We start from the raw sequence: 17,957 nt of genomic DNA, 5'->3' as shown, positions 1-17,957 counted from the left end.
GTAGAGGAATGGGCCAAAATCACACCTGAATACTGCAGGCGATTAGTTACTTCATACAGAAAGCGCCTTGAAGCTGTCATTACAAACAAAGGCTTCTCCATTAAGTATTGAATTAATTTCAGTTAGTGTGTTCAATACTTTTTTCCTATGTCATTCCACTTTATTACACATAACTTTATTTACATATGGACTTTAATGTTTATATTTTTTGTCTGGATTTCTTGAGTTAATACCAAAGTCTGGTGCACATTTCGGCCTCATTGGAAATACATTTACTGGACAAAATGTTGATGTGTTCAATACTTATTTCCCCCATTGTATTTAAAACAATTGATGTCATCATTTTTGAAAGCATCTTTGCTTTACGGAATTATTTTACATGCTTACGTACTGTATATGTGTATGCGTAATAAGAATGTTAAAGTTGTATTTGTCTTCCATGTCCATGAAAAGAGATGCAACATGGCTGTTTTCCAGTGGGATTTTATTTCCCCATTGTTGGTATGGCAGTAATGTTCTATTACAGTATGTGATAATAGGAATACAACTCACAATACTGAAAACATGTCAACATTTGCAAATAACATACATATTAAAATATAGTAATGCCCCTCCCCCCAAACTCTTTATTTATACATTTTTATATTCTTTGTTATAAATTGTAACTGTAGCATGCACTTAAACCAAAATTATCAAGACTTATTGAAATCTGAAAATGTCTTAGTAGCTGTGCAAAAATAACTATATAAAATATATTGCTTTTACAACTGACCAAGCCGTAGGAGCTGTAAATAAATTAACCTAAACAGCAACAATAATCCCATACTGAAAGGATTTACTTAAACATTATTGGGCAATTTATACAATGTACAAACATACATGAGAAATGTTTCTGAGCCATATATACCATCTGAACCAAGCTGTGCAGGAATTAAACTCAAAATACCTATGATGTGAACAAGTTGAATACAACGACATACATCTTTTCAAAGAAGGAAATATGTATATACATATGTACAAATAGTAATGATTTGCAGTATCCTCAAAACAGAAGTGCCCATGTCCAACTTCTCTTCTATGTTCCATTACACCATTACAAGCATTTCATTTTACTTCCATCAGCACCATAGTTCCTTAACAAAGGGCTCAATCCTCTTAATAATGTACCTCGACTTTAATAACCTAAGAACGCAGGCTTTTATATTTAATATGAGCACCTGAACGGCCTATATTACTTATTAAAGTGCCATGGCTGTTTTGTCTGCGTACAGATGCCGTAAGAGTGCCTGTGTGCTGTGTCCAGCTTGGCTGAAACACGGCATGCAGTCCTGTAACAAAAGCACTTGCTGTACGTATTTGTTTTATATTAAAGATTAAAGGATCTTAATCTTAAAGATTAAGATTAAAACCAAATGTTAAATACTGCCTGTGGTCAATATTCATTCAGGTAAGTACACAAATAAACATAACTTTCATACTATAATTCCGAAAGGTTAAGAGATGAAAAACCTATATTTGTAGTGGTTTGCAAACAAAACAAAACAAAAAAGAAACTAATTAAAATAATGTGTAAAATGTTGGAACTGGTGGAGCGAAATTGGGGCCGGGTGACTGAAGAACTCACACGTTGGACTCTATAAATGATCGCTTTGGTTTCATTGAAGCAGCGTGAATGGCGGGGTTATCCCGGGCCAGGCTGGCCTGCTTGGGCTTGCCGTCGGTGAAGGAATGTGGCAGCGCCATGGTTGGCTTGGACTCTTTGTAGCAGGTGGCGGCCTGGCAGAACTTGTCGGCGAAGTCCTTGACGTGCGACCCGTTGTGGAGACTCCCCACGGGTCCCTGAGACAGACCCGTGGGGTACGCCGCGGCGCTCCCTGATTTGCCGAAAGGCAGCTCGCAGTTCAGCGGGGGAGGGGAGACTCCCTCCGAGGGCGGCCCCTGCCAGCAGCGCCCGGGGGGGGCCTGGTGCTGCAGCTGCAGCTGCTGAAAGCGCACCGTCTTGTCCATGACCCCCATGAAGGGCCGGGGCTTGTACTCGGCCGTGCCGGTCTTGGCGCGCACGTCCGGGCCCTGCAGCTTGCCGCTGTCCGACAGGCTGCTGCTGGACGCCAGGCTGCTGGTGGAGCTGGACACCTTCATGCTGCCCGCCTGGGAGCCTGCCCCCGAGCCCGGGTCCTTCCGCGCCTCTGGTCCCCCGGCCAGCGCGTCCGGGAAGGGGGGCTGTGGCTCGGGGTGGTGCAGGGGCTCCTGGAGAGGGCTGATGTCGATCCCAGGCCCGGCCGTCAGGACGCTGGAGATGTGCCGGCTGGGCAGGGGGCTGGACGGGCCGTAGTGGGACTGGCCCTTCCCCCCCACCCGGCCTCCGGACTGCAGCGAGTTCATGTGCTGGTTGGTTTTGACGATCTGGGCCTGCTTGGAGGGCTGCAGGACCAGACCCTGCTGGGTCAGAGGCTCCCGGAGGTACGGCCCTGGTCTGGGGTTGGACCCGCTCACAGAGTCGGGAAGTGTCCGGTTGAGCGAGTAGATGTTCGGGGGCCAGTTCTCCTGTCTCTTGTCCTGTGGAGCGGGATCCTCTTCATCAACGTCCTTCAGCTCCGGGGTGACCTGGCTGTCCACGCGCCCTTCCTCCTCCTCTTCCTCCTCCTCCTGGTCGGACTCGTGGCCGGGCGGGCTCAGGTTTGGCGCCCCCTGCTGCTTCTGCTGGGCGCGCTGCAGCTGAGTGCACTCGTCCTCCACACGTGCCAGGAGACGGCGGATCTCCCGGTTGTTGGGGCAGAGCCTGGCTGCCTCGTGTAGGTCTGCCAGGGCCGTGGAAAACTGCCTGTGGAGCAAGAGAGGGAGGGAGGGAGAGAAAGAGGGGGAGAGGGAGCGAGAGGGAGGGGTGATGGGAGGGATGAGAGAGAGAGAGAGAAAGAGGGAGAGAGGGAGACCAAAGCCAGGTCAGCCACGCCAATTATTGGATTCAACCGGTAAAGCGCTGGTAGCCAATCAGCTAGGCTTCTCACTGTACCCCAGCCAATCAGCGGAGCTTATTAGTCTGAAGCCTCCAGTGGAACAGGATGTATATTTGGAGGAGGAGTGGTACCTGCTGCTCCGTTTCGCCCGGGCTCTGGCGTAAAACGCCTCGTACGACTTTGGCTTCAGCTCCAGGGCCTTCGTTGCGAATTCCTCGGCCATTCCAAAGTCCTGTTTCGGGAGGAAACCCACAATCAGGATAGACAAAATGGCATCATTGCAACAGACAAATTCATTCATGAATCCAGTTCACTTCCCCGACATTATATCAAAAACGTTTTTGTTCCCTTTTTTATTTTTTTTACACAGATTAAGAATGGTGAATACAAAAGGGGTTCTGTTCTTGAGGAGATAAATCGTAGTAACAGGTTTACTGCTCATATTACATGAATCATGAAGATGTTTTCCTCCCCCATGTGGAAGTTGCCTGAAGGGGTGTTGAGTGTGTGTACACACTGGTGACAGTTGTTTGTGTTAATGACATACTGTAATAACTGGTTTGACTAGATTAATCTTGAGCTAGCCTGCAGCACAATTAGAAGCTGAGATCATTCTAACTGCCTTCCCTCCAGTGATGTCTGCCATGTTTGATTTGTAGCGTGAATGGGAATGAATAAAACTACATTATAGAGACTGAATTATTTAGTTGCTCAGCACACACCCTTATTCAAAGTGACGTTTTACATAGCATCCTGTTATTTACAGTAGATATACTTTATACCAGACCATTCAACATGCCTTGGCATTGTAAATGCTACTATAGAGGGAAGCTACTAGCCTGTACCTGGGGAGAAGGTATTCATCACCCATTAACCCAAAAACATTATGATTCTATGAGCTGACACAGAACAGTACTGGTGTAAATGTATAGGTCACACAGAACAGTACTGGTGTAAATGTGTAAATGTGTCACACAGAACAGTACTGGTGTAAATGTATAGGTCACACAGAACAGTACTTGTGTAAATGTGTCACACAGAACAGTACTGGTGTAAAAGTACAGGTCACACAGAACAGTACTGGTGTAAAAGTACAGGTCACACAGAACAGTACTGATGTAAAAGTACAGGTCACACAGAACAGCACTGGTGTAAAAGTACAGGTCACACAGAACAGCACTGGTGTAAAAGTATAGGTCACACAGAACAGCACTGGTGTAAAAGTATAGGTCACACAGAACAGCACTGGTGTAAAAGTATAGGTCACACAGAACAGTACTGGTGTAAAAGTATAGGTCACACAGAACAGTACTGGTGTAAATGTATAGGTCACACAGAACAGTACTGGTGTAAAAGTACAGGTCACACAGAACAGTACTGCGGTAAAAGTACAGGTCACACAGAACAGTACTTGTGTAAAAGTACAGGTCACACAGAACAGCACTGGTGTAAAAGTACAGGTCACACAGAAGAGTACTGGTGTAAAAGTACAGGTCACACAGAAGAGTACTGGTGTAAAAGTTCAGGTCACACAGAACAGTACTGGTGTAAAAGTACAGGTCACACAGAACAGTACTGGTGTAAAAGTACAGGTCACACAGAACAGCACTGGTGTAAAAGTACAGGTCACACAGAACAGCACTGGTGTAAAAGTACAGGTCACACAGAAGAGCACTGGTGTAAAAGTACAGGTCACACAGAAGAGCACTGGTGTAAAAGTACAGGTCACACAGAACAGTACTGGTGTAAATGTGTAAATGTGTCACACAGAACAGTACTGGTGTAAAGGTACAGGTCACACAGAACAGGTCACACAGAAGAGTACTGGTGTAAAAGTACAGGTCACACAGAAGAGTACTGGTGTAAAAGTACAGGTCACACAGAACAGTACTGGTGTAAACGTACAGGTCACACAGAACAGTACTGGTGTAAAAGTACAGGTCACACAGAACAGTACTGGTGTAAAAGTACAGGTCACACAGAACAGTACTGGTGTAAAAGTACAGGTCACACAGAACAGTACTGGTGTAAAAGTACAGGTCACACAGAAGAGCACTGGTGTAAAAGTACAGGTCACACAGAAGAGCACTGGTGTAAAAGTACAGGTCACACAGAACAGTACTGGTGTAAATGTGTAAATGTGTCACACAGAACAGTACTGGTGTAAAGGTGCAGGTCACACAGAACAGGTCACACAGAACAGTACTGGTGTAAAAGTACAGGTCACACAGAACAGCACTGGTGTAAACGTACAGGTCACACAGAAGAGTACTGGTGTAAAAGTACAGGTCACACAGAACAGCACTGGTGTAAAAGTACAGGTCACACAGAACAGCACTGGTGTAAATGTGTAAATGTGTCACACAGAACAGTACTGGTGTAAAGGTGCAGGTCACACAGAACAGGTCACACAGAAGAGTACTGGTGTAAAAGTACAGGTCACACAGAAGAGCACTGGTGTAAAGGTACACGTCACACAGAACAGGTCACACAGAACAGCACTGGTGTAAATGTGTCACACAGAACAGCACTGGTGTAAAAGTACAGGTCACACAGAAGAGCTCACGTTAGTTTTCCTGCGACAGCGGGACAGGTTGAGGTACAGGGACACTCTCAGCTCTTTGAAGGATTTCAGGTCGTCTCCGAACCCCTCGCGGGGAAACTTCCTCAAGGCGTACTGGTACCTCTGTGCAGCCTCTTTCATCTTCCCCTTCTGAGAGAGAGAGAGAGAGAGAGAGAGAGAGAGGGAGAGAGAGGGAGAGGGAGGGAGAGGGAGAGAGAGGGGGAGAGAGAGAGAGAGGGAGGGAGGGAGAGAGAGAGAGGGAGAGAGAGAGTGTGTGTGTGTGTGTGTGTGTGTGTGTATGTGAGAGTGAGTTTGAGAGAGGACACACGTGTGTATGAGTGTGTGTGTGTGTGAGAGAGAGAGAGGGGGGGGAGGAGGGAAAGAAGGACAGCAATTGAGGCAGGAAGAGGGAGAGAAAGGGAGAGACAGAAGGAGACGGAGAGAGAGGAGAGAGGGCAGACAGTCATCACACACTCCCCACCAGGCTGGCCACAGCACAGTTTGACTCTGTCAATCACACACTTTGTCTTTTCCAGCTGCGGGTTCGGTGTGTTAAATGTCAGGGATCAATCAGCGCTTTGTCTGTGAACACTCACGCCAATTATTCATCTGCTCTGCATTTTCACTGGCTGGTAAAAGCCTCATATGCATTTCATTACATGTGATGTCCTGGCTCTGACAGATTGACTGCTATGATGAAAAGCGCTTAAATATTTCAGACAGAAGGGCCTCAAAGCCTCAAAAACAGACTCCCACCCCTCCCTCCAAATGCCACTTTTACAGGTTCTGATTAAACTGAAGCAGGTACTACTTTTTAAATGCTTTTTTTTAAATAGAAAAGTAGACGGTTAATAATAGATATTCTAAACAACTACACTTTCCCAACTGTTCTACTCGTACAGAAGAACCACAACATACAATACAACCGAGGGGGGAAAAACCCAAACTGAAATTCAATTCACGGTAACCAATGGCACTGCATTTCAAAATCCTGCCCTTTCACATTTACTGATTTGATCTCAACATAATTGGTTGTACTCTCGAATGCACCTGCAAACTAAAGGTATCGCCTTCATTTGGGAAACACACAACAGCCCATAATAACATCATCAGGTATACCCATTAACACAAATGCAGTGGAGTGAAATCTGTAATGGACAGACTACAGGTCGTGGGGTCATTTCTGTGAGTGTTGACCAGTAGCAGTGACACACAATATCACAGTATCACCGGTAACACTAACACAGGCCTGTGTTCAGCCAGGCTCTGGCCTCACCTTATAGAGCATGTTGCCTTCCTCCATGAGCTTCTGCAGGAGGATGATGAGGATATCGGGCTTGGACGTGGCCATCGCCCACGCGGCGTTCCCTGCGGGAAGAGGAGAGAGAGGGCAGGGTCACACCACGGCCACGCCCACACACAGAGACAATGCTGACCATGGAATTGGTACAGTGTAAAGTTACCTAAATATTGTACCTGATCGATCATAAGGAGAGGTTCTGTAGCCTTAAGTATTACGGAAAGCAGTTAAGAAAGAGAAAAGGGCAAGGCATTAAAGAGAGAAATCCCAGGAGTGGTACATGCAGAGAACAAATACAACTCAAAACTGCAGCGCAGTGCATTCAGATTCATTCCATTCTACACTTAAAATGGCTACCTGTTCAACTGCACCAAGACGCCTGAGAGGAATTCTAAATACTCATGAGCAGGCACTGCGTATAATTTCTACTTCTTGAACAAAAACTTCAATAGAAGTGACTAGCCAAACAAAAGCGTGACAGAATACTAATTGGTTGGAGCGGTGTGTACATTGTACATTCTAAGCATTGCGGTTCCGGGGGGATGTTTAATAAAACAATCATTAGAGATGGTTGTGGAGAAAATTAATTCCTGATAAGATCTAAAAGTGGCGGCGAATGGGCTCCAAGCCTCCATTATTCAGCGAATGTCATTCGCAGCCTCAAAGTCAGATTCTTTAATTAGCCCGAAAACAGAGGGAGGATGAGAGAGCGGGATGGAGAGAGGGCAAGGGAAGAAAGGAGGGAGAGGGAGAGATGCGGTTTGTAGAAAATCTAATCTCCGGAGGGCACGGTGTGGCGTCGCGTTTGAGACGTGAAATAAGCGCGCTGATAATATCAGGAGCTAATCGTCGCATTCCGCCTTATTTACTTTCATTTGAGCCGTTTGGCTGAAGTCTGGCTGAAGAAGAGCCTCATCCAATCTTTAAACAACAGCTTCTTTTCCCTCATTATTTTTACATCAGGAGGCCAGCGAGCTCTCTCCTGAGGAGAACGCAAATGTGCCTTCGCTAAATTGGCAGCAACCTCGGATGGACAGTGACAAGCACACCGAGTAATTATTCATCTAAAGGACTACTACATCTATTAAACTCATAATTGGGGAAAATGACCACAGAAATATCCTCTTTCATGGCAGCATAAATTACCATAAAATTACACAAATAAAAGTATATACATTAAAAGTATTTAAGTATTTATTTATTTATTTCCTTCATATGAAACATAATATGACGACAGTGTTCCTGTATGAGGCCAGCTCGTGTGGATTCTGATTGGCTGGCTCTATTGACTCTAGCTCTGATTGGGTTCTGGGTTACCCGAGTGGCCAAAGTGTCCGGTGCTCACCCAGCTTGGCGCCCTTCTTCAGTAGGGTCACCACCACGGACGTGTTGCGACAGCCGATGGCCCTGTCCAATGGCCTCATCCCGCTGAAGTCCACGTGCTCGATCACTGCACCTCTCTCCACCAAGTAATGTACCTGCGGGGGGCGCAGAGGTCAGTCACAGGGTGCTCTCCGCAAACACAACCTCTCAGTACCTTACCTTACATTACACTTAATTTCGCTTTTATCCAAAGCAACGTACAAAAAGTGCACTCCAAGGTCATTCGAACAAACTAGAGAGCTGGTCGGATAATGTACAATCCACATACAATCCGTTGCACAGCTATGAACATTAAGGCTAGTACACATGGTAAATAGGCCAAATCTGTAAGTAATAAGGTCAGGAACTATAGTACAAAGTACACTTGGGGCTTAAGCATGTGAAAAGCCCAGAAACTCCATTAAAGGGGTCTGTGTTGCCTGGAAACGAGGGGGGGGTGGGGGGGCATGGCATGACTCACGATTTCGGCGTCGCCGTAGAAGGCAGCCAGGTCCAGCGGGGTGCGCCCGTTCTTGTCCGTGTGGTCGATGACCGCGCCCTTCTCCACCAGGTACTGCACCACGTTCTTGTGGCCCTTCAGACACGCCCAGCTCAGAGGCGTCAGGCCCTCCTTATCCATCGCCGTTAAACAAGCGCCTGGGAGACACACACGCGCGACATCACACTGTTCTCTCCCTCTCTCGCAGCTGATGTGTGCTGAGCATTCTGGCACCATTGTAAAGTGCTCTGAGTGTGAGAAAAGTGCTATATAACTGATATAACTGTGACTATCTATCTCATCACACAGCACAACAAGGAACTCAGAAGAAAGCAGACAGTCAGATTTCCAAACACAATCATAGTAGAGCCACTGGTGTCATTTCACTTTAATGATTTGGCACAGAGCTTTATCTTGCTTTGGCATTTGTGATTGGGTATGGGGACCGGAGTGATTGACCTGTCCTGATGCATTGTGGGAGTGTGGGAGCTCACCCTTTGACAGCAGGAATTCAGCAGTGCTCAGATGGCCCTCGCAAGCAGCCACCATCAGCAGGGTGCGCCCCTGCTTATCCGTGACGTTAACGTCTGCGCCGTTCTGCAGCAGGAGGTCTGCAATCTGACACACAGACACACACGTGCACATACGCATGCACAAACACACACACACACACACACACACACACACACACACACACACACACACAAACATACACACAAACAAAAAGCATTTAATAAAGAAACACAATGACAGCCTAAATGTACCACCTTTGAGCACTGATCATACATATTTTGCACATTTCAGACATTAGCTTTGCTTTCAACATCTGTATGTTTGACATGACAGTATATTGTAATTTTCATAATTACAATAATTATTATTGACTTTTGTCCCTCTCATTTTAACTAACAGAGAGAATAAAGTGGACCGCCATTTTTTATTGAAATGTTTGTCAGAAAAGGCAAGTTCAAGTCAAATGGGAAGTGGCCGATATGACACGTTAAAATAAGACTCGTATTTGTGGACCAATCACCTGCCAGTGGCCCTGCCTGACGGCGCAGAAGAGAGGCGATACTCCTCTGCGATTGGTCTGCTGCACCACGGCGCCCTGCTGCAGCAGGAAGTCACAGACCTCCATCTTCCCCCGGCCGGCAGCCGCGGTCAGTGCTGTGGAGAGAGCAGAGAGGGAGCCGTCACAGTGCCGCACAGTAATGCAGCTGACGCTTCTATCCACAGCCACTTACAGTTGATTAGACTAAGCAGGAGACAATCCCCCATGGAGCAATGTGGGGTTAAGGGCCTTGTTCAAAGGGCCCAACAGCTGCACTGATTTTACTGAGGCTACACTGGGGCTTCCAGGTCCCAGTCAAGCATATTAGCCAATAGGCAACAGTCTGCCCCAGCGTTCACCACAGATTCTGTCCTCACTGCTACAGGACCTTTCATACTGTACACCAGCAAGCCACTCTTGTTTTATGCTCATTATTTGTCCTGGTAGATGCAGAGGAAGTGACTTGTTGTAAGATATACGTGTGTGTGTGTGTGTGTGTGTGTGTGTGTGTGTGTGTGTGTGTTATAGGACCCATGCCCGATGCTTGCGATTTGTGTACAGGTTTTTCTAGGTAATGCGCATTTCTCTCGATTGTGCTGCCTTTTGATCTCCTAGCAAAGAAAACACTTTATCTCAATGGGACTTTTACAAAAGAATACAGTTACATAAAAGATAAAGGTTTAAAAAAAAACAACAACAGCAGAAAACCCTTCACCTCTCTGCCATGCACCTCCATGATTGGCAGCCAGTGGAGGTGGGCGGGCCTAATCCTATAATCTGACCATTACATAATCATTTGATCTATTTTTCATACGCAACAAAATACACGTGGCTCCAAATAGTAGCATTATGGGAAAGAGTTGCCAGTGAGAGCAACACAAGGCAGAGGAGCTTCAACAGGGTCAGAACAGTAAACACAGCCAGGAAAACATGCCCACCACAGACGTACAGAGCCTGGGGAATTATTTCTGTGGAAATGGAAAACATGAGAGGCTCAGAGAGCTGAACATGCTCAACGTGTTCCACTTCTGCCTGCTGGTCACAGCACTCAAATGAAGAGAAAAGAAAACTCAAGTGCTGATGAACTTAATATTCTAATGAAATTAGACCAGCATAAAACAGTCAGCTCTCATAGCCAGGAGATAATAGGGGCCTGTTTTGGGATTGCTTTCATTTTCCTGTTTCAATGTTTTTGGGCTATGCCATACTACAAAGGACCTGCATGAACATGAATAAAGTTGCATTCATACTGCAGTGGGAGAATATGAAATACAGGACAAGCATGTGTAGCAAACCTGCAGAGTGTCACTTTCAGCATTATTTCCATTTCATTTCCACAACAGGGGAAGGACCTACTGTACAATTAAAAAACAAACATGGTTTTGGCTCGTCATAATTCTAATTTTCGTAGGCTGCAGGTCAGTCTGTCTGAGGGTCCTTCTGGCTTTTTCAGCCGACTATTGGTCAGTACTATTGCAGTGGTGTCATCAGAGTTCACCTCTCAATATGCACACTGCTGACACCAACATTGCAGCTCCAAGCCAGCGATGACTGGTTTAACCTTTATTTTATTCACTTTCCCATCACTTGATAGGGAGAGTCTTATCTCACCGTGCCTGGATTCTACTGATACTGCGAATTGCACCTAGCGCTGTGTAGCTACAATGAAGGTGTCGCTGCCACAGAGTGAATACTTAATTTAAAAAGCAGTCTTGCCTGATACCAGGCGAATACAGGTTGACGCCATTGTTATCTCAGAGCAAACCGTCCTCTGGACAAAGACAAACACATTCAGTTCCTTCAGGAACGGAGAAGGAGAGGCTGAAAGGGTGATGTCATTAGAAAAAGACGGTGGAAACACGCGTTATCACGGTATTAGCGACCGCACTAGGTACCATACCCCGCTACAAACGGAGCAGGGAATGCTCTCCGCTTCACTCGGAGAAGATTAAAGACTCTTAAGCCACACGCAGACAGGGTGACATCATCGGTCTGAGTGCCAGAGCCATTGTAATACTGTCCAGGAAAAGCACACTCCAGCTGGTCCGCTGGGAAATCTCACCAAAGCACAAAGAGGGAGAAAAAAATGACCTCTCAATTTAATGACTTCAACCCCGCTGAAATAAGATAAATAAAATAAATATGAAAAAAAACCTCTGGAGACACATACTGTAGATGTATGTTGGCCTCAATTTAACTAATAATGTAAAAAAAAGAAAAAAGATTATTCTTCAGCAATCTTCCAAAGGGAGTAAAGTGTAAAAAGGTTAAATTACCATCAAGGAGAAAAGAGTGGTCCATATTCGACATTTGCAGTGAAAACTCCAGTGACATCACTGGCTTTCATCTTCGGGGGGCGATGGGATATCTCTGATCTTTAATAAAGCCTCACCCCTCCTCCTCCTCTCGCCCCAGACGCGGGCGAATTGATATGTCGCCCGGGCGCTGTGAGGGAGTGCCAGCCCGCGTCTCTGTGAGCGCTCAGCCTTAATCTGCCCCCTCCGGTCTCTCCGTCTCCGCCCAGCTGCCACCGCTGTCCTTGGGCTGCGGAGGGGCCCATAAATCATCACGCCCCGCGTAGCGTTTAGCGCTTAGCGCATTCGCCGCACGCCTCAAACCGGCCCGGGACAGCAGCCTCGTTGAACACGTCTCGCCATTCCTTAGACCGACCGAACGCACGCACCGAGGCGAGACTAACTGCTCTGGGGTGGGGGGTTGGGGGGTTGGCAGCGGTGTTCTTGTCGGGACATTGGCATGTTTGTGTGACCGCATAAACGGCAGGAGTAACTGCTCATTGGAGAACACAGGGGCTCTGGTGTGTAGTACATGTGTAGAAGCTGCTGCCTGGGTTTGGAGCACAGGCAGATGAGGGGGACACAGTGAGCTAATGGAAGGGGGTGCAGGCAGGATGAGGGGGACAGTGAGCTAATGGAAGGGGGCACAGGCAGGATGAGGGGGACAGTGAGCTAATGGAAGGGGGCACAGGCAGGATGAGGGGGACAGTGAGCTAATCAAAGGGGGCACAGGCAGATGAGGGGGACAGTGAGCTAATGGAACAGGGGGAACAGGCAGGATGAGGGGGACACAGTAAGCTAATGGAAGGGGGCACAGGCAGGATGAGGGGGACAGTGAGCTAATCAAAGGGGGCACAGGCAGGATGAGGGGGACAGTGAGCTACTCAAAGGAGGCACAGGCAGGACGGCGTGTGAATGGAAGGCACGCTGAAGGGTAACTAACACGTGTCAGACTGAGACGCCGCAGCCCATCCATCAGTCGCAGCCCGGTGACGAGAGACCTACTTTCCTCATCTGTGCAGAAGTAGGCCAGCACAGGTACTGCACCCGCCCGGCTGACAGAGCCTGCCAAGCTTCACACATCCCGAATCCGAGGTGAGGGGTTCAGAGATCCTCCTCTCTCCTCCACTCTGTGTGCTGAACGTGTCGTGCAGCAGAAAGACGCTCTCCCCGCATCAATGATTGATGCCCGACCGCTGCACACGCCACCACAATCTAAATAATAAAGCGGAATGATATCTGAGAACACTAAACACTGGTCATACTAAACAGAGTTTATCTCTTAAAAGTGTTTTCCGTGTAATTACAGCAGACTGAAGCAATATAAAATTGCCTGCTGGGCTACTGTATATTTTATGATATTTTGACGCTCATCTCTTATTTTTATGATTTACCATAAAGGCTCAGGACACATATACACGTCCTCCCCCCAGTTAGATAAACTGTACTCTTCAGCATCATCTCATCACTATTTTCATTATTAATAAATCATACTCAGATAATGCAAAGCTGCCTGTCCTTCCCAGGAGATAAAAACAAACTTCACATCCGGCGATGTGAAGATTGTGCATTATGGGCGAATCACATGGCCTTGCCCTCCGCTTGTTGACACTGCTCCACGCCGTTCCCACCCGAGGTCATCGTAATGTAATGTAATGTAATGTAATGTAACGGCACAATGGCAGGGATGTACCCGCTGCTGCCATGCTGCTGACAACCCCACCGGCGCCTCTATTCTCAGGATAAACCCGACATTACAGCACCAGCACCTGAGGGTCATATTTCTGTCCGCGTGAATATAGAACAGCGCACTCATTTGCATGAAGGAGTCATCGCCGTTTCCCGCCGGCGTTGGCAGTGAGGCATCCTGAGACGGCTCCTGAAAACGCGATGCTTCCGCGGGCACCGCTGAATGGCACTTTGCAGGAGATTCTCACGTAAGCCGAATGCGGCCTTCTTTGGCTTTCCCTCAATTACGCTGTTTAATACATGCTTTCTGCTGCTGTTGATGTTATTTTGACTCAGACTCTTGAAAAGGTTATTCTACCGTAACAAGACTACCTGACTGAAGAAACATTACATAGAAAACTTCCATACCAGAGCAAACAACAGAAAATGTTCCCAGGACAAACCAGGAAGGATGATGAAGATGATTGTCATTTACTTGCACAATCCACTGATTCACTGGTGCCAATGGCCCCTGGTGGTGTTTTCAGGCATGTTAAGGAGAGCTGTGTCTCTGGCTTACTGCCTCCACACCCTTGTCAAGACTGCTCTTACTTCAGAAACACTGTTCAGCAAGCTCTACACTCACCACAATAAAGTTGCCAAACTACATTTCTGAAGAAAGAAAAGTCCGTTTTTATCTTTTGTCAAAGGAAAGGAATGGAGTGTAGTTGACTGAATCCAGGCCCTCCATCTATTTTTAATCATCTCGCAACCAAATCAAAGAACATTATAAACAGAGAACTACACACTGGAGGGGTTCTTTCTCTGACCATGGCAGTCTTTTGAGCCAGTTGCATGATGAGTTTTCTGAATTTGCTCCCCAGAGAAGTACATAAAACAAAAGTACACAACCTGCGTATCTCCTTGAATGCAAAGCGGCATTAGCCAGTATTGCGCGGGCGCCAGATGTGGGCCATTAGATTCCAATATGCATTCATTAGCGGGAGCGCAGGAGGATGGGCGATTTCTCCGTCTGAGGTCAGAGAGGTTTTATCACGCTCGATGGAGACACCTGCTCTGGCACAGGCACGTAATGGATGCCGGGAGAATACAGACGGCCATGATTTACCATCCACCGTGTCCTCAGTCCGCGGAAATAGCCCGACAGAACAGGAGACACGTACTCTCTGTGACTGAGCGAGATGCACGCTCTCCACAAAACAGCAAAAACACACTCCAATTCTGTTCCATTCTATCTCCCGCATGCACAAGCACACACAGAGATAACTACGATTACTCATTCGTTTCAATGCAACAACACTGATCTTCCTCTGATAGGCAACCATATCAGTCCCCAACTGATACTCTGCACCTATGCTACGGGGATACACAACATCTTCCATCCCCACATAAGGTGGCCTAAGATATTGAGCCGACTATTTCATGGTGGTGCTATTTTGCACAAGTATAAAAAAACATCAGTCATTTCAGATGAAAAGAAAAAATCCAAATCTGTGTCATGAGACAAAAAAGCCTTGGTTCTTCAGTGATAAAAGCGCCTTTTGAAGGAGCAGCAGCTTTTTGAAAGTCCAGATACAGCACCTCACAGCATAAAAAGCCCATCAGCACTCTGCTGGGCGATAGAGAATATACCTGTGGCAGCACCAGTTAGCAGGACTAAAGACAGCCTCGCCTCTTAATGGCCTGACCTACATCCCAAAGCCATTTGTTAGCAGCGCAGCGACCTGGCACAGGACCAACAGCACAGAGCAGCTATTGTTCTCATTCACAGCCCCCGTTGCATTATGGGCTCTGAAGAGCTCACTGGAGGATGTTTTATCCATTCTGCGTGGATGTCTGGTCACGAAAATGCTAATATTCTCTCTGAGGAGATGATACTCATCGTCAGGCATGTGCAAAAATACACTAAATTGTATCTCGCCACAATTTACAACATGCCTCTCAAATTCTGTATCTATAATCTACAGTGAAAACGGAGGACACGTAGGTTGGTATGCAAGCATCACTAAGATTTAAAGCATAAACAAGGGCAAGTAACCCCTACTACATATGAAATCCATACATGAAAATAAATATTTCACAGCAAAATTTGTTTTCAAATATTGGCTATGCTTGCTTGTGACAATACTGACATTGTTTTGCAAGGTATACATGGCCCTTGTTTTTCTATATACTGTACAGTCAACTCCATAAGTATTGGGACAAATACTTTTTTTTTTCTCTTGATTTAGCTCTATACTCTGTCCTACAATTTTTGACGTTCAAGTGCTTTTAATGAACTGTATTTTATACTTTTTAGAAATTACAACAGTTTATATACATAGTCCCGCCATTTCAGGGCACCATAACATTTAAGACAAATGGCTTCACAGGTATTTCAGGTGTGTTCAATTGCTTCCTTAGTGTAGCTATGAGAGCTTTCAACATCTAGTCATAATTCTATGCTTTGGATGGCCATTGGTGTTTATCAACACAAGGACCAGAGTTGCACCAATGAAAGTCACGGAAGCCATTATGAGGCAGACAGTCAGGTCTATTGGGGGAAAGTGTCCCCGCTGAAGAGCGCAGCAGCTTGATGATTGGACCCAATGTATATTTCATGGTTTCCATCTCCCGTGCGCTTGACCCTTTCTCAGCTTTGTTCAGGAAACAATGCGCCGTGTACCCAAACTCATTCCCTGCCTTCATCTGGTAACCCTGGTGATGTATGTTAATTATGACAGCCTTTTAACTATGAATGCCTTGAGAATACAGAGGAAAACCAAGCACGCACTTTTGTTCTCAGATCTGATTGGCTGATTGGCAAGGTTGCTGTAGAGACCAATCCTTTGTTGCAAACCCCCTGCTGGCACCTGCTCCTCTCCTCTTGGTTTGTGTCACTCCTGTGAGATCTGCTCCTCTGGCTGTTTCACAGAGGACCCCAAAACCCTGACCTGTGCAGACTGCTCTCAGTCCTGCCAAGTTACAGTTAAACCCTATTCTGCTATCTCTCAGTCCTGCCAAGTTACAGTTCAATCCTATTCTGTTATCTCTCAGACCTTCCAGTTACAGTTAAACCCAATTCTGCTATCTCTCAGTCCTGTCAAGTTAAAGATAAACCCTATTCTGCTATCTCTCAGTCCTGCCAAGTTACAGTTAAACCCAATTCTGCTATCTCTCAGTCCTGTCAAGTTAGTTAAACCCAATTCTGCTATCTCTCAGTCCTGCCAAGTTACAGTTAAACCCTATTCTGCTATCTCTCAGTCCTGCCAAGTTACAGTTAAACCCAATTCTGCTATCTCTCAGTCCTGTCAAGTTACAGTTAAACCCTATTCTGCCATCTCTCTGATGCCAGGTTACAGTTAAAACCCATTCTGCTACAGCAGGTTTGATCAGCTTTGAGGGGAAGCAGTCTGCAGAGCGTGACGATCAGCGTGTCCTTTCACATCTCTAATGCATACAAAGCGTCTGCTACACTGGCCCTGATACCAATCTATAATGGAGGGGGGGGGGGGGGGGGGGTGGTGGTTCAATGTCTGTAATAAATCAAGAAGAATGGTGGGGGTCAGGTGAAATGGACATCGTGCTAAGCCATTGGTCCAATGCTTGGAATAATGGGATGGACAGCTGCAATTTTGCTGGAAAGTAGAAAAGCGCTAAGTAAGCGCAGAGCAGGACCATCTTGGGCTGATGACACTCCATCATGATAAAAGCGAAATTGAGCCGGCACAAAGGGTCCATTTCCAGAGAAATGGAAAGAGCATGAGTAAAACTGCGTGTAAAAACGTCCAGAAATAAGTGTAACTGATTTCCGGTGTATGCAAATGGTTCATAACAACAACATTCTAACCGCCAATTACCAAAGAGCATAGGGTACACAGGATAATGACGGACAGCCTGGTCAGAGCAGCAGCAGTGGATGGAGACAGAGGCTGAGAGGGAGGGGGAAAGCTACCCAACTCACTCACCGCCATATCCGAGGATTAACCTACCCGTCTCACTCACAGAGACAAACAATAACACCCGTCTCACTCACAGAGACAAACAATAACACCCGTCTCACTCACAGAGACAAACAATAACACACTGTGATAGACCCGTCTCACTCACAGAGACAAACAATAACACCCGTCTCACTCACAGAGACAAACAATAACACCCGTCTCACTCACAGAGACAAACAATAACACACTGTGATAGACCCGTCTCACTTACAGAGACAAACAATAACACCCGTCTCACTCACAGAGACAAACAATAACACCC

At 46.4% G+C, this 17,957-nt stretch overlaps 1 protein-coding gene across 4 annotated transcripts in view; it reads right to left on the bottom strand.

Annotated features, from left to right (window-relative positions):
* Positions 1-467: 467 nt before the first annotated feature.
* LOC133116586 (protein TANC1-like) overlaps positions 468-17,957 on the bottom strand; it is a 129,534-nt gene continuing 112,044 nt past the window's right edge. For all 4 annotated transcript variants that reach the window (XM_061226311.1, XM_061226313.1, XM_061226312.1 and 1 more), the window contains 8 exons: positions 9,712-9,845; positions 9,173-9,296; positions 8,661-8,836; positions 8,163-8,295; positions 6,794-6,885; positions 5,521-5,667; positions 3,086-3,186; positions 468-2,821 (listed from right to left, as the gene is read on the bottom strand). In XM_061226311.1, coding sequence (XP_061082295.1) covers positions 1,621-2,821; positions 3,086-3,186; positions 5,521-5,667; positions 6,794-6,885; positions 8,163-8,295; positions 8,661-8,836; positions 9,173-9,296; positions 9,712-9,845 — 2,108 coding nt within the window. In that variant the 3' untranslated portion in view covers positions 468-1,620. The remainder of the gene's footprint in view (positions 2,822-3,085; positions 3,187-5,520; positions 5,668-6,793; positions 6,886-8,162; positions 8,296-8,660; positions 8,837-9,172; positions 9,297-9,711; positions 9,846-17,957) is intronic.

The sequence above is a fragment of the Conger conger genome, chromosome 17 (assembly GCF_963514075.1).
Source record: "Conger conger chromosome 17, fConCon1.1, whole genome shotgun sequence".
Taxonomy (NCBI): Eukaryota; Metazoa; Chordata; class Actinopteri; order Anguilliformes; family Congridae; genus Conger; species Conger conger.
The sequence above is the reverse complement of the archived record's forward strand: the minus strand, read 5'-3'. Positions and strand labels throughout refer to the sequence as shown.